This window comes from Schistocerca piceifrons, chromosome 8 (genome assembly GCF_021461385.2).
Source record: "Schistocerca piceifrons isolate TAMUIC-IGC-003096 chromosome 8, iqSchPice1.1, whole genome shotgun sequence".
Lineage (NCBI taxonomy): Eukaryota > Metazoa > Arthropoda > Insecta > Orthoptera > Acrididae > Schistocerca > Schistocerca piceifrons.
The window spans coordinates 330728156-330750275 of record NC_060145.1 but is presented as its reverse complement, the minus strand read 5'-3'; the positions used below and the strand labels follow the sequence as shown (position 1 = coordinate 330750275).

At 39.7% G+C, this 22120-nt stretch overlaps 1 protein-coding gene across 1 annotated transcript in view; it reads left to right on the top strand.

Moving 5' to 3' along the window:
- Positions 1-21885, top strand: part of LOC124711148 (transmembrane protein 242) — a 38158-nt gene extending 16273 nt beyond the window's left edge. Inside the window, exons 2-3 of the mRNA XM_047241047.1 lie at positions 5486-5706; positions 21494-21885. Coding sequence (XP_047097003.1) covers positions 5486-5706; positions 21494-21628 — 356 coding nt within the window. The 3' untranslated portion in view covers positions 21629-21885. The remainder of the gene's footprint in view (positions 1-5485; positions 5707-21493) is intronic.
- Positions 21886-22120: the final 235 nt, after the last annotated feature.

Here is a 22120-nt window from a genome sequence, read left to right as displayed (position 1 = left end):
CACTGACATATGTTATTATCCACAGATGCTCCACCAACTTCAATATGTGCTACCTTATTTCAACTTCTATTAGCATTTTCTCCTCATCAGATTTTTTCCTTGAAGCTTGCTGAGTACTACCCTAATGACAGTTCTGATCTTTCACCCATAATCCCCTACACTGGTTCAGCAGTTGTCTCAAGCAGACTTTTTGATATCATGTCAGCTGAGCTTTGAGGGGCCAGGAGCGGAATAGTGATGACATTATGTCCAATAACAATCTTATGTCTGTGTGATATCTCAGCACCATACTTTGCAGTTTTGGGACAGATTTTGCATGACTAAAATACAAAAAAATCTTACTATAGGACATTATTGCAATCAATTCATGTTGAGACTAGTCTATGCTGAATCACAGCTTTCACCTACTGAACTAGAGAAAATAATCATAGATAGAAGCAGGAGGAGTGTGGTGCAGAAACTGGAAAAGAAGAGAAAGGCTCCACACATGACTTTGGTACTCCGTGGGCACCAACCCACCCATTACTAGCGTAGATCCATGGAGCACTCCTAAATTTATAACTTACCTGTCTACTATTTACCAAACTACACCTACACTCATCTACTATTTATGCTTGTATATACCTCCCCAGCAAAACAAGGAACTCACTAGCAGTTAAAATACACACCTGCTGCTGCTTACTCATGATGACATTGAAGATATTAGTAGTATCTCCTAAAATCCCCCTTCTGCCACCAAATGTAGGCTGTAGTGATATAAACACTGGAGAGGGGTTGAAAACCATTCTCTCGGTTGTCAGAATGTCGTAGCTGCTCTCCCACATACTGATTGTGCAATTGACCGAGCCACGGGGACTGCAGGAATCCATCAGAGGTGGAAGTGAACACATCAAGTAGATGGGGTTCAGGAAAACTCTTTATTATGCATCAAGCATGAGCAGACGGAGGTGTATGTTTTCGTCTGGTGGGCCTAGCTCGGTGTCAGTCTGCAACATCTTCATGTCGGTGTAATGGTGCCGGTCACCCCTGAAGGTTACGCCTGCTGATGGGAGACAGCACACTGACGAGGCGATGAGTAGCGCCATCAGCTATAACGTGCAGCATTCTTGCTGGTCAGAAGAACTGCACGGTAACAGTGCTGGTGGTGGCTAGGCGAAGTCTTCTTAGGATTCCGTGGGCAGCACAATGGAATTTAACTTTGGGCCCGAGGAGCATGGCAGGCTGGAGGAGGCTGTATGACCTGAGACACAGGTGTGCTGCTCTGTCGCCAAAGTTTTCTCTGACGGTTGCTGCTGGTAGGCAGCTATTTGTAGCACCCTTGCACTGAGAAATTTTGCTTTTTGGCAGTGGTGACATCTACATGCAATTGACATAATGCTGTGTTCACATGTTGTTACTGGAGTCTTTCCATAGGTTGACAAAACATGTCACACGGTTCGGGTATTATAAGACCTGTGCCTTTGGGACAGTAACTGGTCAACACTGTGTCCTATAATTCCTTGGCGTTACAGTATTCTGTCAACACTGCGACACAACCTTCCTAACAAATTTTATGACCTCAAGATGACTGCCACTGAAGATAGGACTGGCTTGAACAGCACTGCCTAGAACATCTTTAGAACAACACGGTAAGGTGGACTCGAGTGTGTTGGAATGCATGAGGTAAAGTAATACAGTATTGAATTTTACCTAGCAACAGATGATTTTCATTTCACATATGTGCACTTCCAAACACCCTGCCTTTATTTTGATTATCATTTTGTGTTTATTTCTCAGTTTTAGTTTCAAAGAACTTAATCTTTCAGTCCCAGTTCTGCTTGAATCCAAGTCCATACACATTAGTGTATATACAGGTGGTTAAAAAAATTACAAATTTATATGCCAAAGTTTCAAGGAGGAGAATGGATTTACAAATATTAAATTCAGTCCCACCTTGGTTGTGGACACATTGTATTTGGATCATCAAGCCTTACTAACGAACAATCCCTGACCTACTCTATGTGCCACCTCTCTCTTCATCTTTGCCTACCCTCAACCTAACTACAGGTGGGGCCCTCTCATCCTAGAGTATGGGGGACCTGCAGTTCCTTATAAACTTCCCCACTCTGTCTCTGTCTCCTCTCTGAGGAATTAACTATCTGTCGTGAAAGCTAGGAAATGCCTCACTTTTGTATGTGTGTGTCGGCAGTACTACACGTTTCACATCCTGTACTAGACAAGTACTGGCCAACGGTTCTGTCTCATAATATTCGTTTCCTTGACTGGATTTCCCTTTGATGTATTTTACAAATATTAGCATTATCAATATAGAAAACAAAATCTTCTATGTTGTTAGCTAACCATGAATACCAGAATATCCTGAAGAAGATCCCCTTATGTGGGTTAAACCGGTAGAAGAAACTGTGGAACAACATGATGACATAATAACCTTTAAGTTTTTACCTTCAATGAAAACGGATCAGTATATGTTCATGCATTGAAATATTTACAGAAGATACTGCCATGCAGACAGCTGGCCAGACCTGCTATATTACTGCTTGAGAAGAATATTGGCTGGTTTTATTTTTATGTACATTCAGGGTGTTTAAGAAATGTATTCCATATTTGAGAGGTGGAAGTATGGATCAAGACAAGATAAAATATACTAAAATATACATATCTACATGCATACTCTGCAAAACCACCACAAAGTGCGTGGCAGAGGTTACGTCCTACTTCACCAGTTATTAGGGTTTCTTACCATTCGGTCACATGTGGAGCACAGGAAGAATGATTGTTTGAATGCCTCTGCACATACTGTAGTTATTCTAATTTTATCCTCAAAATCCCTATGTGAGTGATACATATTTCCTATAGTCATCATTTAAAGCTGGTTCTTGAAGCTTTGTTAGTAGACTTTCTCAGGATAGTTTGTCTGTCTTCAAGAGTCTGCAGTTCACTCTTCAGCACCATTGTAATACTCTCCCACAGATCAAACAAACCTGTGAGAATTCGTACCGCCCTTATCTGTATATCTTCAATATCCCCTGTTAGTCTTCTTTGGTGTGGGTCCATGCACTTGAGCAGTATTCTGGAATAGGCAGGATGAGTGATTGGTAAGCAATCTCCGTACTAGACTGATTGCACTTCCTCAGTATTCTACAAATAAACCAAATTCTACCATGTGCTTTACCCACAACAGAGCCTATGTCATCATTCCATTTAATAGTCTTACAAAGTGTTACATCCAGGTATTTGTATGAGTTGGCCAAACCCAACTGTGACTCAGTGATATAATATTCATACTGCACTATGCACAATTTTACATTTCTGAACATTTAAACTACGCTGCCAATCTTTGCACCACTTTGAAATCTTCCCAAGATCTGACTGAATATTCATGCATCTCCTTTCAGACAGTACTTCATTTAAATAACTGCATCATCTGCAAAAAGTCTGAGGTTACTATTAATATTGTCCACAATGTCATTAATATACAACATGAACAGCAAAGGTGCCAACACACTTTCTTGTGGCACACCCAAAGTTACTTCTACATCTGACAACAGCTCTCTGTCGAAGATAATATGCTGTCGTCATCTGGTTTGTATGGAGAGTTTCTTAATCTAAAAGTCCCTTTGTGCATCACAAACACAGCCAGCCAGCTAGCTGAGGAGGAGCAGCCTCTGATGTGTGGGGCACACCTGTCCCATTTTGGGGCACCCTACAGTTTCCAACCCTAGGCGCAAGTCCAGGCAGTTGCAGCCTAACTTGTTACAGAACTTCCAAAATATCTGGTTCAGTCCCACTCAACTCGGAATCAAGAGGTCATGATCAATTCTGGAGACAATGCTGCAAATTGTGAGTTTTGTTGAAAGTCGGTGCACAAGGCTAGTCTTCTCAACTTTCTCTACCAGTTGCTGGAATAATCCAAGAATGACCTTGAAACCCAGATATTTGTTCAAATGTGCACCACAATCTGCAGTTGCTTGCACCCTGTTCCCTCAGTGGCTGCTGGAATAACCTCTTCCACATGTTGAATGAGACCCCAAGGCAGGCGTGTGCATGCGCCCGCGCGTACACACACACACACACACACACACACACACACACACACACACACACACACACAGACTCTGTGTGCACCTGGTGTCCTTCCCTATCCCTTTCTGCCATTTCCCTAAGGAATAGTATTGTTCACCTTACATTTGAACTGCCAACAATTAATAGAGTGCTACGGCTTTGTGTGTGCCGCCTCTTGACATTGGACAGAACAGGTTTCCCTAAAACAAGTAAAGTTATTCCCACTGGCTCAGTTTCAGTGAAAGACTTCACCTCAAACTTGGTTAGGGGGAACGGTGTAGCACTTGAGTCCTTCCTGATCCCCGTCCACACTGTACGGGATGCCCATCTACCATTGAAACTCCACTTGCAGTCAAGTGCATGAGCACTTGTTCATTTCCGCTACAGTGAAACACATCTCTTCTGCTGCAAGCTCTTTGCTATTTCAGATGACCTACAGGATACAGGAAGCAAATAGGGGCACATTCCTCCAAGCTCTTTGACCCCAAGATCAGTCTGCCAGAATGCAGTTCTGCCAATTGCTGTTGCAAAGATGTTGAAGAAACAAGACATCATCTCCAATTTTCAATTAATATATTGACAGGAATTGTTGATGATTGACTAATAGGACCTTAGGTACTACCAAATAGGTTGATTGGTGCAAGGTGTTTTCAGTTCCTGTCAAATAATTTGCCTGTTCTGCTAGAGACTGTACCACTTTAACAGCTGTTGGGGATAAGGTTCATGTACACTGGTGCACCAGCCCAGTTTCCTCCTAAATGTATGGGTGTACCTCACACAGAATTTAATATGCAATGGATTGCTCAGGAATATCCAGTGTGTTGGCCAGCTTGTTCCCCAACCTTATTCCCTTTAATTTTTTGTTTCAGGGACACTTGAAATCTTGGATGTATAATAATCCCGTTAATGGTGTACAAACACTACAGGAATGTGTTAGCAATGCCTGGCAATGCATCTGTAACTGATCTGGAGTTTTTCAGGGAGTGGATGATTCCCTAAGACATCAGACAGAAGTATACCTTACTATCAATGGACACCATGATGAGCACCTCCTTTAGTGATGACTAACAAGTGCAAGTCATATGTAATAGCAATCAGATTACATTAGAAGTTCTGCTGTTTCACAGTCACATAATAATGTATTCTCATTTGTTTATTGCATTCTGTAGGTCATTTGTAATAGCAGAGAGCTTGCAATAGAAGAGATGTTTCACAGTAGCAAAGCTGAACAAGAGCTCATAGGTCTTAGTGTATGCATTATAGAGCCCATGTTTACTGAACTCTTTTTTTTTTTTTTTTTTGCCCATACTACCATCTCGCAAAATATGGAATACTATTTTTAATGCCCTGTGTGTGTGTGTGTGTGTGTGTGTGTGTGTGTGCGCGCGCCCATTTCAATGGCTTGTTTTATACATTGTTCCAGCTGCTGCATTTCTTGCCACTGTGGGCAGTATATCAGCACTTATAGGCTTTGGTTCTACTCTTGCTTTGGTCAAAAGGAAAGATCCTGCCAATTTTGATAAAGGACTCGAGGAGACAGGTGTCTCACTAGCCATCAGAGCTCTGGGTAGAGGAACATTATACGCTTTTGCAGGTTGTGGTTGCCTTTTTTATGCAATCTGGAAACTTTCAGGAGCAAATAATGTAAGGATTATAGTTTAAGCTGTAGCATAGTCTCTCTCATAAACATGCACATGTTGTTGTAGCAGTTATTAATGCTAACATTTAAAACTGTAACTTTTTGCAAGTATTATGTATGCTTAATTGGTTCTTTTAAAACTTTGAGCTTTGCAAATGAGGGCATTTCTTACCATTGATGTAACCTTTCTGTGAATACAATTTTGAGTTTTAAGGTTCCATGTATACACTGGAAATGAAGTAATTCCTTGTTTTTTTACGTAAATGAACATCTTTTACAGACCATGACTGCCAACAGAGGCAGAGAACAAGTTATTTGGACTGCTTGAAAGTTGCATAAGCACTGTCTAAAATAAATATAAAATGATTTTTTCCTATATTCATGTGTCAAAATGGGAATTAAAGATATATATAGATTCATAAACACCATATTTGAAAATTGTTTTGCCTGTGATATAGAGAAGTGCAAAGATAACTTGAAAAACCAAACTGATGGAATCAGGCAGTGCTCAATTTTCCACTTTAGTTTGTAACATTCTCAAGATGGTGGTGATGAGTATTGGTATTAGGTGCATCAGGTAAATAGGATTTTGTGGTCTTGGTGAGAAAAGTAACTTTTGCGTGATGTATCACAGCCAAGTAGTGTAGCTTATAGAAACTTGGACTACATGTAGGAAGAATGCTGCGTTACAGTACAGAAAGAGATGAAACTTTTATTCAAAGATAATAATTACACTGGGCCCACTGTGATTAATGCTAGTCCCCTTCACATTAAAAAAGGTGGAACATGGCTTTTGATAGGGAGTGTGATCATCGTGGTTGATGGTGCACAGTTTGCAATGTGCTCCCATGCTGGCCAGAAAGCAGGTAAGTTCTAGCAGTAGCATGTTCCATTCTTCCATCAACGTGGTTGACAACTACTGGATAGTCGGTGGTGCGTGTGGACGTGCTGCAGTATGACTCTCCAACACATTCCACACTGCTCGATGGCATTAAGTCACGGGAACGTGTGGGCCAGTCCATTCACCAAATATGCTCATGTTCCGAAAGCTCCTCCATCTGCACTGTTGTATGTGTTCACACTTGTCATCCAAAAAAGTGAAGTCAGTACAGAATGCACCCCTGAAAAGACACACATGGGAAAGAAGTACAGTGTCAAAATAACTTTGGCTGATGAGTGTACCGTGTTACAAGATTTGGAGGTCAGTACGTCCTTTGCAACATTGTGCCTCCCCACACCATAACACTTGGACCACAAAAGCATGTTTGATAGTGCTGGGTGTACCCTTGTATAGTGAGAGGTGAGAACACACAGTACACCTAGGAACTTTGTCAAATAGGATTGTTTCGATAGTCTACATTTACAGTGTGTGAAGGCAAAATGTTGCACAGTCATACTAACCTCCAAATCTTTGAACACAGTACACTATCCGGTCAGCCGTGATTGTGACATTTCACTCCATTCCCACATGCAATCTAGTGGCCAGCGTGAGGAGTGGTTTTTTATTTTTTCCCCCAGTTGCCTTCTGTACTACACTGTAGCAGTTCTTTCTATGTACAGCCAAGTTTCATTGAGCTATGTTACTTGGCAGTGACACTTCATGCAAAAATTACTTTCGTCCTTAAGTTTTGCACCTCACTATACTTGCACTGTTAGCACCATTAAACATACATTAGAACAAGCAATGATTACAACTGTGCAGGACTTGCTATGGGTATGTTGACTTTGTTGCATGAAATACGAGGAAAGTGTAAAATGACAAATGATTTAAGCACTGTGCAAGAAAGGAAGTATCAGTATCGAAATTCAGTCCTCATGAGATCTGCAACACTTTATTCCTGTTAACCTTAACCTAGCATTCACTTAATTTTTGATGGAAAGTTAGTTACAAATATCTTTTTCAAATAATGAATTGCAATACTAAACAACCAGTATACCTCCTAGTGGTCTGAATGAATGGTAAATGCCTGTTTAATAATGTACACTGACAAGCCAAAACATTACAACCACCTTTGGTACAGCAGCAGTTCTATTTGCAATAGATTCAACAAGTTCTTGGCAGGGTTCTTTGAGGTATGTGCCTACTCACAGTTTACATAATTCCTGTGAACTAGGGACCAGCGGCTTGTGGGTAAAAACCTGGCTCCATGCTTCTCAAACCACTGTAATATAATACTGGCCTCGGTATAGAGACAGTTATACTATTGAAAGATGTCATCGCTTTTAGGAATGGTAAAATCCTATATTTACTAGTTTGCTGCTAATTTATCTTACTCTTGCAACTCACTTGAATTTACACCAATGCTTCTAGCTGAGGGTGTAGCTGTACGTGTAGGAAACATGCAGCAGTCCTCAGCAGATAGGGAGCCTAAGTCAGTTGCAAATTCTAACTGAAAGAAGAACGTTCTGCTGCAAGGTAGTTCGTATGGCAAAGGTGTGGGCCAGCAGTTACAGGAAGTATTGGGGAATGGGTACCAGGTCACCAGCATTGCGAAGCCTAGTACAGGGTTGGCTCAGATAACTGACAACATAGGGGTTATGTAGGAGTTTCACGAAAGAGGATCAGGTAGTGATTGTAGGTGGTGCAGAAAATAGTCTTGATAGGGACAGGGAGTACAATGTAGGTGGTGGTCTGGTAAAGATAGCTACTCAAACTGGTGGCACTAATGTGCACTTCATGAAACTGTTTGTATCATGATCAGCCTCATCTTAATGCAGCTGTCAGGTGTGTTAACATAGGGCTGGAGAAGGCACTGATGGTGGAGTGTATGGCTCACACTGCAGTGGTGCCAGTTGAGTCTATCAATATATCAGGTTTCACTAGGCATGGCCTGCACCCCAATATATATGGGAAGGGAGGCTGGCAAAGCTTATAGGTGATAGTGTAGTGGGCAGTGGTGGGATCACTCGTGGGAAAATTCCTGTAGCAGTTGGTGTTAGAGCTGCACCTTTTTTAGATTGAAATCAGCTGATAAGTATCGTTGCTTAAATGAAGTCTCTCTAACAAAGGAATCCCTCTAACAAAGGAATCACCTTCAAAGGAGGCGAGATATCCAAGTAGTAAAGGAATTAGCATATTTCATCAAAATATAAGAGGTATTAGAGATAAAGTTAGTGAACTGCCTATAGATGTTGACTCTGTGAAATTATTGGTATGTTGGAGCACCACTTAAATAATTTGGCAATTCAGAGGCTTCCTTTACCAGGATAAAGATTAGCTGGCTGTTTTTAAGGAGTCCTTTGTGGAGTGGGGGAGTTGCCATTTATGTAAAAACTAGTATTCCATTTGAGTCCGTAGACATATCACAGCACTGCACTGAACAGGTATTTGAATGTTGTGCAGGGGCAGTTGAATTTAGTGAATCTAAGATTCTAATAATTGTTGTTTATGGGAAGTGCCAAAAATTAGTTAAATGTGGTGACTTCAATATTAATTTTGTATGTGATTGTGCAAGAAAAAGGATGTTGGATGATCTGCTAAATTCTGTGTTTTTTCCAACCAGGTTCAGGGGAACAGTAGCACAGCCATAGACAATATTTTTTCATTCTTCATTAATGGATGGGCTATCAGTTAATAAAATGGTGAATGGCCTTTCAGACCATGATGCACAAATTTTAACACTAAAAGGTTTTTGTATTCAAACAGCTGTTATATATAATTACAAACTATGTAGAAAAGCTAATCCAACAGCAGTAGAGAGTTTTTTAAACCTCATTAAGGAACAAGAATGGCAAGATGTTTATAGTGCCAAAAGCATAGATGACAAATATCATGCTTTCCTTAACACATTTCTCATGCTCTTTGAAAGTTGCTTTCTATTAGAACGTTCTAAACAGGTTACTAGCAGCAAAAGGCATCCTGGGTGGCTGAGTAGTGGGATAAAGATATCATGTAGAAGAAAGTGGGAATTACATCAAATATTAGAAGTAGTCACAATCAAGCTACAACAGCCATTACAAACAGTAAGGTGCTTAAAAATGTTATTGGGAAGGCAAAGAGAATGTGGTGCACAGATAGAATAACTAAGTCATAGGATAAAGTTAAAGCCATATGGTCAGTCATGAAGTAAGTGTCTTGTCAGCAGCACAAGGTTGACAGTATAAAGTCAGTTTGTAGTAAAAATATTTCTGTTTCTCATACATCAGATATAGTATGTAACAATCACTTTTTGAGAATTGCTGGTGAACTAATAAAAACTTAGTTTCTAGAATCATAGAACTCTTTTGAAAATGCCTTTCCAAAGGCTGGTGTCTGAAATACTTCTTTGTGATCCGGACAAGGGAGAAATCTAGCTAATAATTAAATCACTGAAGACTAAGGACTCTCATGGATATGATGGAGTACCTAGAAGAATATTAAAGTGCTGTGCTGCACACATTAGCCATATACTTAGCCATTTTTGTAATTTTTCCTTTAAGAATAGTCAGTTTCCTGAACGATTAAATTACTCGGTAGTAAAGTCACTTTATAAAAACAAAGAAAGGTATAATGTAGACAATTTTAGACCTATTTCTATGCCATCAGTGTATGCTAAAGCTATTGAAAAGGCTGTGTATGTAAGGATAAGTGATCATTTTATTTCACATAATTTGCTATCAAATGTACAATTCAGTTTTAGAAGTGGTTTAACAACTGAAAATGCTATATTCTTTTTTCTCTGTGAGATACTGGATGGCTTAAATGAAGGTTTTCAATCACTAGGTACATTTTTTTTTAACTAATGCATTTGATTGTGTTGATCACAAAATATTGCTCCAAAAGTTAGACCATTATGGAATACGGGGAGTAGCTCACAATTGGTTCATCTCTTACTTTAACAACAACCAGCAAAAGATCATTAACCACAGTGTTGAGAATGGCTATGATGGGAGTCTGAGTGGGGCACAATCAAATGAGGGGTGCCCGAGGGATCAATGCTAGGGCCCCTCCAGTTCCTTGTTTATATAAATGGTATGTGCTCTAATATTACAGGTGATTCTAAAATATTGCTGTTTGCTGATGTCACTAGCTTGGTAGCAAAGGATGTAGTGTGCAACATTGACACAGTTTCAAATAGTGCAGTTCATTATAGTAGTTCGTGGCTTGTAGAAAATAAATTAATGTTAAATCACAGTAAGACTTACTTTTTACATTTTCTAACACACAATTCACCAAAACCTGATGTTTTAATTTCACACAATGGGAAGGATATTTTTGGCTCAGAAATGGGCAGTTTGGGCAATAAGAGGTTTAAGTTCGTGAACCTCTTGTCGACCCCTGTTCATTAATCTGGGTACTCTAACATTGGCCTCTCAATATACATAATCTATACTGTTGTTTCTTGTTAACAATATCTGCGTAGTCCCAAGAATTAGCAGCTTTCATTCAGTTAATATTAGCCAGAAACCCAATATGCATTTGGATTGTGCTTCCTCGACTCTTGTGCAGAAAGGTGTGCAGTATACTGCTGCATCCATTTTCTATAAGCTACCACAAGAATTCAAAAATCTTAGCATTAATCCACATGCTTTCAAATTAAAACTGAAGAATTTGCTCATGGTTCACTCTTTCTATTCTGTTGAAGAGTTCCTGGAATAAGTAAGCTGATTCTTGTGTTATATCGTCGATTGCATTTACGTAAACTTATGCCTTGTCTCTTTTTGGGTTCATAAACATTTTAATTTATTGGTCATTACTTTTATGTTGTAATTTCATGTACTGACACGTTCCGTGACCTCAGAGATTTGCTCCTCAGTTTAGTCCTACATAACTAGACATGGAAAATAAAATAAATAAATAAGACCTATATCTCGTTGATTGATGTATCGAAGGATGAATTGGTCTTATAACACTTCAGACTCTAGGTATTGTACATCACATTACTTACTTATTATTAGGCAATGCATTTTAATTTGCCATTTTTAAACTATAACACAAGTCACAATGAAGTTTGAAAAGTTGCAGTGACAATGAACAGCGTTTGTTTTTTAAAATGAGCCAATATTACTGCAGCTCTGAACCAGTGGCAGTTAAGCATAGATAATACTTGTCAGTCATAAATGCTTGACACCGAATATTAGTTGGTTGTTGTTCAGATACAATTAACATTGAAGTAATGGTGTGTAATCCACCTCCTAAGCTAGTTAAAAGACTTGTGTGTTTAAGATGAGAAAAGAAATATCCTTGGCTTGCACACATCAGTAATGATTCGATCAAAGTAAAATCATAAGCTGTTTTAGGGTTACAGTTTTTAGCAGTTTTAGTGGAAATTGTAAGAATAACAAAAAATGTTAACTAAAGCAAATTAAATAGGTAAATAAGATTTTGTCAGAGGTAAGCCTCATGTATGTTAATATTCATTGTTCAACATTTTAAATTTTTTGCAACTATATAAACTAGATCTGTAGTATTTACAGTTAAAGTTGTTAATATGATATTTCACACTGAAGTGGTTTAAGCTTAGTGATTTTGTGGCATACATCTTTCCCTTAATAAAGTAACAGCTGATTGGCATATAAATTTGGAGCTATGACATGGTACATGTTTTGACCAGCCATTTGCCTAGATGATGGCATATCCAAATGCAACAATCAACCTGGCGTAACAAGAAAATTGATTCATCTGACCAGTAACATGTTTCCACTGATCTGCAGTCCAATCTTGATAATCCATGATGACTGTAATCATAATTGACGGTATCATTCTACATCTGTACTCTGCAAACCACTAGGAAGTGAATGGCAGAAGGTACTTACAACTCAGCCAGTTAGTAGGGTTTTTTCCCATTCTATTCATGTATGGAGTATGGCAAGAATACCTCTGCGTGCATCGTAACTGGTCTAATATTGTTGGTGATTCCTATCGGAGTGATACATAGGAGGCTGTAGTATATTCCTAGATTCATCACTCAAAAGTTGGATCTAGAAACTTTCTGAGTAAGCTGTTGTAGGATAGCTTGTGACTATCTTCAGTAATCTGCAGAGTTGAGTTCTTTCATCATCTCCATAACAGTCTCCCATGGGTCAAAAAACCTATGACCATTCATGCTGCCCTTCTCCGTATATGTTTGTCTTATTTGGTACAGGTCCCACACACTTAAGCAATATTCTAGAATGGGTCACACGAATTATTTGTTAGCTATCTCCTGTGTACACTGATTACATTTACTCAGTATTCTGCCAAAGAACCACAATCTTCACTTGCTTTACCTACAACTGAGCCTATGTGATCGTCCTATTTCGAATCCATACAAAAGTGTTGCACCCAGGTATACTTGTATGAGTTGACTGTTTCCAATTGCCACTCATTGATATTTTAGTCATAGGATACTGTTTTTTCATTTTGTTACATGCAAAATTTTACATTTCTAAACATGTAAAGTAAATTGCTAATCTTTGCACCACTTTGAAATCTTATCATAATTAAAAATTTGTGCACCTTTTTTCAGATAACTGCACCATGTGTGAAAAGCCTGAAGTTACTATTAATTTTGTCTGAAAGATTATTAATATACAGCATGAACACTAAGGGTCCTAACACACTTCCCTGGGGCACAATTGAAGTCCCTTTACATCCATTGATGAATCTCCAGCTGAGATAACATGCTGTGTTCTCCCCACCAAGAAATCCTCCACCCTGTAGCAGATGGTGTTTGATAGCCCATATGAACATACATTCCATAATAAGTGTATGTGTGACACAGAGGCAAATGCATTTCCGATGTTAAGAAACACTGCATATACCTGACTGCCATGATTTCTGAGCTGGGTCTCACGTGATTGATGTGTCTGGAATCAATGGTAGTTGGCATTCATACAGTCCTTCTATCAACAAAGTAGGAAAAGACAGATTGCTGCTTACTGGAAAGATGACACGATAAATTGCAGACAGGCACAATTAAAAGACGCTTAAACGAAGCTTTCTGCCACAGTCTTTGCTTGTGTAAATGAATTATGTGGGTTTTTCTTTTTGTGATGGAGGCTGTGGCCAAAAGCTTTGGGTAAGCGTCTTTTAGTTGTGTGTGTCTGCAACTCAACATGCCATCTTTACAGTAAGCAGCAATCTATCATTTCCTACATTGTTGATGTTCCTATCTGGAGATTCCATTGCTTGATTAAAGTCATTCTATTTGAGATATCTCATTACGTTTAAGCTCTGAGTATGTCATAAGATTCTACAAGAAATAGATATCAAGGGCATCGTGTGGTAGTTTTGTGGATCACATATGCTACTGTTCTTGATCACAGGTGTGACTTGTGCTTTTTTTCAGCTGTTGGGCAAGAGGGATCTGTGGTAGATTGTGACTAAACCAATGGCTAATTCAACTGCAAATTGGGTATAGAATCTAATAAGGATATCATCAGGCCCTGGAGCTTTGTTCAGTTTTAATTATTTCAGCTGTTTCCAGTGCCAGTGCAACTAATATCTATTTCACTCATCTTTTCAGTGGTATGAGAATCAAATTGGGGCAATACTTCTGTGTTTCCCTTTGTAAAGGAACTTTTAAAAATGGAGTTAAGCATTTCTGCTTCTGCTTTGTGACTCTCAGTTTCAGTTCCTGTCTTGTCCATGAGTGTCTAGATACTAACTGTAGTGCTACTAGCAGCGTTTACATACAACCAGAATTTCTTTTGGTTTTGTGTACGGTCTTTCAATACGTTTTCCTATGGCAAGTGTTGAAAGACTCATGCATTTCCCTCTTCACAGCCAGATGCATTTCACTTCATATCTCTCTATCTATAGTGCCATACTTCGTTTTACATATATTATTCAGTAGTCTCTGTTTCTTTGGAAGTTTATTTACAGTGAGTACATACCATGAAGGGTCTCTCCCAACATGAACTGTGCACAGTCAGCTATTCTTCTAAACTTGAGCCAAAGTTCCGCTACATGCTCCTGTCCTGGGCTAAAAGTTTAAAGTTCCTCATTGAGATACGACATTGCTGTATCTGTGTAGTTCAATTAACAAATAAATGTTGCTGCTTGTTACAGTTGTCCTTTTCATTTTGGTAATCATTGTTGTTACAACTGCCTCATGGTCACTGATACTAGTTTGAGTGTGGATATTCTCAAATAGGTTAGGTTTAATTTTTGCCATTAGATCCAATGCATTTCGGTCATGAGTGCGGTTCAAAAATATCTGTTCTAGAGAAGGCATTTAGTAACGTTTCTCAGGACATTTTGTCATGCACACCACTAAAAAAACTTAAAAATATTCCAGTTGATTTTTGGAGGAGGGGAACGTACTAATGAGCTGAGTTTTTCTCTAAAGTTCTCAGTTACATTGGTAGGTGAGTGGTGCTTACAAGGGAACCTCCCCATCGCACACCCCTCAGATTTAGTTATAAGTTGGCACAGTGGATAGGCCTTGAGAAACTGAACACAGATCAATCGAGAAAACAGGAAGAAGTTGTGTGGAACAATGAAAAAAAAAGCAAAATATACAAACTGAGTAGTCCATGCTCATGATAGGCAACATTAAGGACAGTGCAAGCTGCGTAGCGCTGTGGTCCTGTGGTTAGCGTGAGCAGCTATCGTACGAGAGGTCGTTGGTTCAAGTCTTCCCTCGAGCGAATATTTTAATTTTTTATTTTCAGACAATTATCAAAGTTCAGACACACACACAATCAACTTCGCTCTCCAAAGTTCCAGGACATGTTCAGATTTGCTTGGACATATGCAGGATTTGACGGTGTACACACGGAAAAATTTGAAAACGTTAAAAACATATGTTTTGACAGAGCACAGGGAAAACTGTGCGGCTGTGAAACTGTTGCATTCATTTGTTGCAGTTTATGAGACAAACTTGTGATTTCATCACTTTTTTGGGAGTGATTATCACATCCACAAGAAAACCTAAATTGGGCAAGGTAGAAGAATCTTTTTACCCATTCGCCAAGTTTACAAATTAGGTGGCTCGACAACATATTCCTGTCATGTGTCGTATAGAATATATCAGACGTGTTTTCCTGTGAAGGAATCGGTTAACCTATGACCTTGCGATCAAATGTTTTCGGTTCCCATTGGAGAGGCACGTCCTTTTGTCTACTAATCGCACGGTTTTGCGGTGCGGTCGCAAAACATAGACACTAAACTTATTACAGTGAACAGAGACGTCAATGAACGAACGGACAGATCATAACTTTGCGAAAATAAAAAATTAAAATTTTCAGTCGAGGGAAGACTTGAACCAAGGTCCTCTCGTTCCACAGCTGCTCACGCTAACCACAAGACCACGGCACTCCTGAGCCCGCATTCTCCTTGATGTTGCATATATTTGGCATGGACTACTCAGTTTGCATATTTTACTTATTTTTTTTTCATAGTTCCACACAACTTCTTCCTGTTTTCTCGATTGATCTGTGTTCAGTTTTTCAAGGCCTATCCACTGCGCCAACTTATAACTAAATCTGAGAGGGGTGCGATGGGGAGGTTCCCTTGTTAGTAGGAGACTCTAGTTATAAGTTTATGTCCACCTTTAATACTGTGCATTACCCAAACAAACTGGCATGCTTCTATTTCTTTCTCATTGGAATTGGGTTTTTTGTCTACTGTGATAAACACACCACCTCAATTTCTTATTAACTTATCCTTTCGGTATACACACAGATTTTCCCCATCGAACTTGGGACCTGTAGATGTTTTATGCGGAGCACCATGCTCAAGAGTGTGTGCTGTATGGTGAGCTCCAAACACTTGTGCCTGCATGCGCATTGTACTCTGTCATTGAATCTGCCTTAGATCGCTGCCCATCCTGCCTTTTATAGTGAGCAAGTCCGTGATCTCCAGATTCTGTGATGAGTTTCAGATGTCCAACATCTTGTCTCTTACTTACAGTTTCACCATACTTCAATCATTTCCATAGATGCTTAAAACAGTAGCACATGAACAACCAACCAGATTAGCTGTTTTTTAGCTGGCTGGGGTGGCCGAGCGGTTCTAGGTGCTACAGTCTGAAACTGCGCAACCGCTACGGTCACAGGTTCTTATCCTGCCTCGGGCATAGATGTGTGTGATGTCCTTAGGTTAGTTAGGTTTAGGTAGTTCTAAGTTCTAGGGGACTGATGACCTTAGAAGTTAAGTCCCATAATGCTCAGAGCCATTAGCCGTTTTTAAAAGTCTTGTTTGTAGACACTAACCATAAAAATCTGCCCTTTGTCAAAGTCGCATGCCTATGTATTTCCCCATTTGCAGCCCATATCATGGCTAGCATGGTCCTTCCTTTGCTCCACTTCCTTCAGCAAGTCATGTGCCCATAACATCACTGTGCAGCATTCATTCAAGCCATGTGCACTGGTCATAATGTCTACTTGGAGCTGCCAGTGATGGCAGCTGAGTGTGTATGAGGTGTGCTTGCCTGTTTGAATGTTTTCTTTTCCAAGGAAGGCTTTGGCTGATAGCAATCTTTTCATTGTGCCTGTCTGCAACTCAGTGGGTCATCTTTGCAGTGAGTAGCGATCTATCCTATTCTTAATATTGTTGTTATCCCAAACTAGAGTTTCCATTGTTTGATCATAGTATTTTGTCTCATCAGAGTGAGTATGTGTGTGTGTGTGTGTGTGTGTGTGTGTGTGTGTGTGTGTGTGTAAAGCAGAAAACACACACTCATTCACACAAACACAACTAACACACACATGGCCACTTTCTCAAAGCACTGAGGCCCAGCTCAAAATTAAAGTGAATCACATCGTGTTGGGCAGCTAGTTCAGCAATTGTGTTATCCAGGCATCTCTTAGCCACAGTTGACCATGTAGGAAGTGGCACAGTAGTTGTAGCTTAGATGGTAGATCACAAGGCTGCTTTCACAAGTGGCCCTGCCGTTGATGGGGTAGGTACTAGTAGGAGGGTGTATGGGACAGGTCTTGGATGTAGGTCTGTTGCAGCGATTTGAGCCATAAGCAAAGGGTTGGGAGCAGAGTTGGAGTAGGGATGGACAAGGATATTCGGTGGGTGACAGATTACTATTGTGGAAAGGGTGGCGAGGATATTCATCATTTCAGGGCATGATGAGAGATGGTCAAAACCCTCATGGATAATGTGATTCAGTTTCTCCAGTCCTGGGTGGCACTGAATTATGAGAAGAGTGCTCATTTGTGTCCTGATGGTGTGTGTGTGTGTGTGTGTGTGTGTGTGTGTGTGTGTGTGTGTGTGTGTGTGTGTGTGTGTTGGGGGGGGGGGGGGGAGATGATATGTGACTGGAGGTACCAGTGAGAAGCTTGGCGTATTTAGTCACGGACTGCTCATTTCCATAGATGCAACAACCATAGGGGGTTAGCCTCTACAGAAGGGTGTTCTTGGTATGGAATAGGTGGCAGTTATTGAAATGGAAGTACTGTTGGTTGTTGGTAGGTTTGATGTGAATAGAGGTGCTGATGTAATAATTCTTGAGGTGAAGGTCAACATTGAGGAAGGTGGCTTGTTGGGTTGAAGAGGACCAGATAAAGCAATTGGGGGAAAAGGTTTTGAGATTCTGGAGAAATGTGGATGAGGTGTCTTCACAAAGAATCATCAATGGATTTGAACCAGATGAGGGATTTGGCATTCTAGGTGGTTAGGAAGGTGCAATGCAGTTGCATGTTGCTGTATCACTATTTGTTTGTATGTGATGCCCTCAAAGGAGAAGTAATTGTGAGTGAATATATAGAGGTCATGGTGACCAAGAAGGAGGATGTGAGTTTGGAGTCAATCAGACATTGGGGAAGGTAGTGTTCAGCAGCAGCAAGGCCGTGGACACTGGAGATTTTAATGCGGAGGGAGGTGGCATCATCAGTGACAAGCAGGGCTCCAGATGGTAAAGGAACAGGATTGTGTTTTACTTAGGAGGGTAGGCAATGGGTCCACAAGAGCAGTGATTCTTTCTATGGTGGCACAGTAACCAGTCACGATGGAGTGTCCTACCTGGTTGGTTTTACAAACTTTAAGAAGCATGTAGCATGTAGGAGTGAGGGTAATGGGTAGGGCTGAGGAGAAAGGTAGACTCAAGGGAAAGTTTCTGGGATGGTTTTAAGCATTTGAGGAACTGGAGATCCTGCTGGATTTCAGCAGTGGAGTCACTGAGGCAGGATTTGTAACTGGCATATCTAACAGCTGGTGGAGTCTCTCAGGCATGTAATTCCTGCAGTTCATAACCACAGTGATCCGTACTCCGTACCTGCTCCTAACCCCTTGCCTTGTGGCTCATATCCTTGCAATAGGCATAGAGGGAAGATGTATCCCATAGACTCTCCCATTACCACCTACTCCTGTCCTGTCAAAGGCATCTCCTAACCCATCAGAGGCAGGGCTACCTGTGAAAGCAGCCATGTAATCTACCAAATAAGCTACCACCATTGTGCCGCTTTTTATGTGGGCAAGACAACTAACAAGTTGCCTACACATATGAATGGCAACAGCAAAACTGTGGCAAAGAAACAGCTGGATTACCCAGTTGCTAAACATGCCATCCAACACAGTGTTCTTTACTTAAAAGAATAGTTCACAATCTGTGCCATCTGGGTTCTTCCTACAAGCAGCAGCTTTTCTGAATTGCGAAAGTGAGTATTCTCCCTAAATATATCCTTCATTATTGAAGCCCCCTGGCTCCGGTACTACACATCTCTTCCATCCTGCAATGCACCTGCCTGTTCTTTCCTCTTCTCCCTGCCCCCTCCCCCGCTGTTATTTCAAGCTTCAGCAGCGTAAATGTACTGTATTCACTTAATTATTTAACAATGTTTGTGTTAATAATGATTTCTATATTATTTATTTCTCTTCAATTCATATTTGTTCAAAACGAAAGCTTTGTTTTGTAATGATAGTAGGTTGTGAACTGACAGTTGCAAAAAAAACGGTTAAAATAGCTCTGAGCACTATGGGACTTAACATCTGAGGTCATCAGTCCCCTAGAACTACTTAAACCTAACTAACCTAAGGACATCACACACATCCATGCCCGAGGCAGGATTCGAACCTGCGACCATAGCGGTCGCGCGGATCCTGACTGAAGCGCCTAGAACCGTTCTTCCTCGCCGGGTGGCTGACATTTGCAGTTGAACTTGATTTGATCCACCAAATTTAACATGAATTCACGTGTGCTATGGTATTAATAAATGCAGATTATCTGGCACATTCATACAGTTTCAGTTAATGTTGTTATCATTATTTTTCCAAAATTAAATTTCTACAACCTCTGGTGAAAACTTTGTGCAATTGTCTGGAATTTAAAAAACAAATAGGGCCAGGTAGTTAATAAATTTAAAAAAATTGTGAAATTACTTCTTTACTTGTCTGGATGTTCTGGAAAACTACTGCAGATACACATCTGGGACATGTTTATTAAATTCACCAGACCAATAACAACAAAATAAATGGAAATCGTACTTTACTTTAACCTCGTACAGTTTTGTGATGGCTTCATATTAGCAAAGTTGCTAAATTTCAGGCAAAATCTTTTATTAGCCATAACTCCGTAGGTAAACAATGTGGACCTATGTTTATATGGACTTTTTTCTTTAGTTTTACTTGTAGAATAACATATTAAAATATTTGCATATCTTCGTGAATCACCCTGTATATGATTGTAGTGACACAATCATACATTAACAGACAAAAATTCATTTCATTGTTTTGTATTGCCACCTTGAGCTACAATCATGTGTGAAGGTGTGGTGCATCATCTTGAGAGTGTTCCTGGGTGCTATTTTCACTTGTAATTACAGACCATGCACAACATGATCCCACTGTGTCCCACGTGTTTGTCAATGTGTGACTAGGCTGATGATTGTCGTGGTCTGAAGAGTTGATGTATCTTGGTGAATATGTTTGATTATGAGAGAGATTTTTCTATGCTCATTGTACTGCTAGGAGAGCACATCTCCATGGTATAGAAACAGGAATAATTAAGTGGATAAATATGTGGCTCTATCCTGCATTGTTTAGTACAGTGTACTGTTTAGTATTCCCTCAGCAAACTGTGGTGATCTCTGATAGGCTTGCCTCCCCCATGGAATGATACACAGAAGTGGTCTTGGGTACGAGTGCTTGATACTCGCTCTGATGATGCACTGACACTAAGGCAGAATGTGCTATCATTAAATGGAACTTTCCACATCATTGAAGGTGGGCAAACAATATTAGATTAGGTCTGATTAGCAGCATCCTTTTTTGTTGGCCACCTTCCAGTAAACAATACCATTGGTCGTAGCTTACTTTGGTTGCAGCTTTGTTGTAATTTGTGCTACACTTGTCATGTGAGTCTTCAGGATGACGACTTAACCTCCTGCAGACTCATTATATAACTTTCTGAGATTCAGTTAATTGCACACATGAAGACTGCAATGGCATGTCTAAGTGTGTACTAAACCAGTATGATAGTTGAAACAACAGCTCACACTTTTGGGCAGGCAAATACAGATTTTATAGGCTGGGTTCTCTTATACAGTACAGGGTTCCAACTCCTTTCACAGCATGTTGGCTGTATTGCCTTCTGTAAATATGGTGTTTCTATGTTATGTCTGTTCATTTTCCAACTGTGTATCTTGAATTTTATGTGGTTTTTACTATTCTGAGTCAAAACAATACTGTAAAATTGATAACTGATATATTATTCTAGCAGTAGTTCTAGGTGATAACTTTGTGGTGTAAGTATTCTTTTTGTTACATTAGAATTGTATCTAAAATATGGAACCTAACTCTGTTCAACAGAGAGCAGACTGTTACATATTACTGTCAGTAGGCTGTTGAACTGATGAAACCAGTGAAAGAAGCAAATAGCCAATGTCTGTAATGTAAAATACATTGCTAAATACAACATTAAGTAAAACTGTATGTTCTAGCTTCAAGAATTCAGAGAAAAAATGGGGTCTGCTTTACCAAGAATACCAAAGAACGACCCTCCACAAAGCAGGACAGAATTTGAGGGACTGACAGATCTACTGAAGTACATTTCAGAAGAATATGGGAAGAAGTAATTCTCTTGAGCTATAGTTGAGTTTCATAATGTTAAATGACACAAAAAAATTCTGAAAAGATAATTTCTGTTAACTTCTGTTTTACCTACAATATTTTCCAAACATCAAGTAGTTTGTCACTACAGATATAATTATGCTAGAGTGCATGCTACCTCCACTGTGACATGGATACCCATTTATCATTTTCTTACAAATAGAGAATAATTCAATCGTGTATAATTTAAAAGCTATGAAATAAATTTAAGTAAATTTTGTAATCTGTAAACCACACCCTGGAACAGAAGATGCAAGATACATGAAAGAATTGTCTCTCCTGGTGCAGGGATGGAAGTTATTTTTCCTTTATATGTGTTTCTTCTTTCCTCGTTTTTAATGGGAAACTGCAGTCTTTAAAACTTCGAATGCTAGAGGTCAAGTGGTAATTTTTTTCTTTTTAATTTATGAGTCTGTCTGCCCTGCTCCAGTTCATTCCTTCAGCTTATAAATTGATGC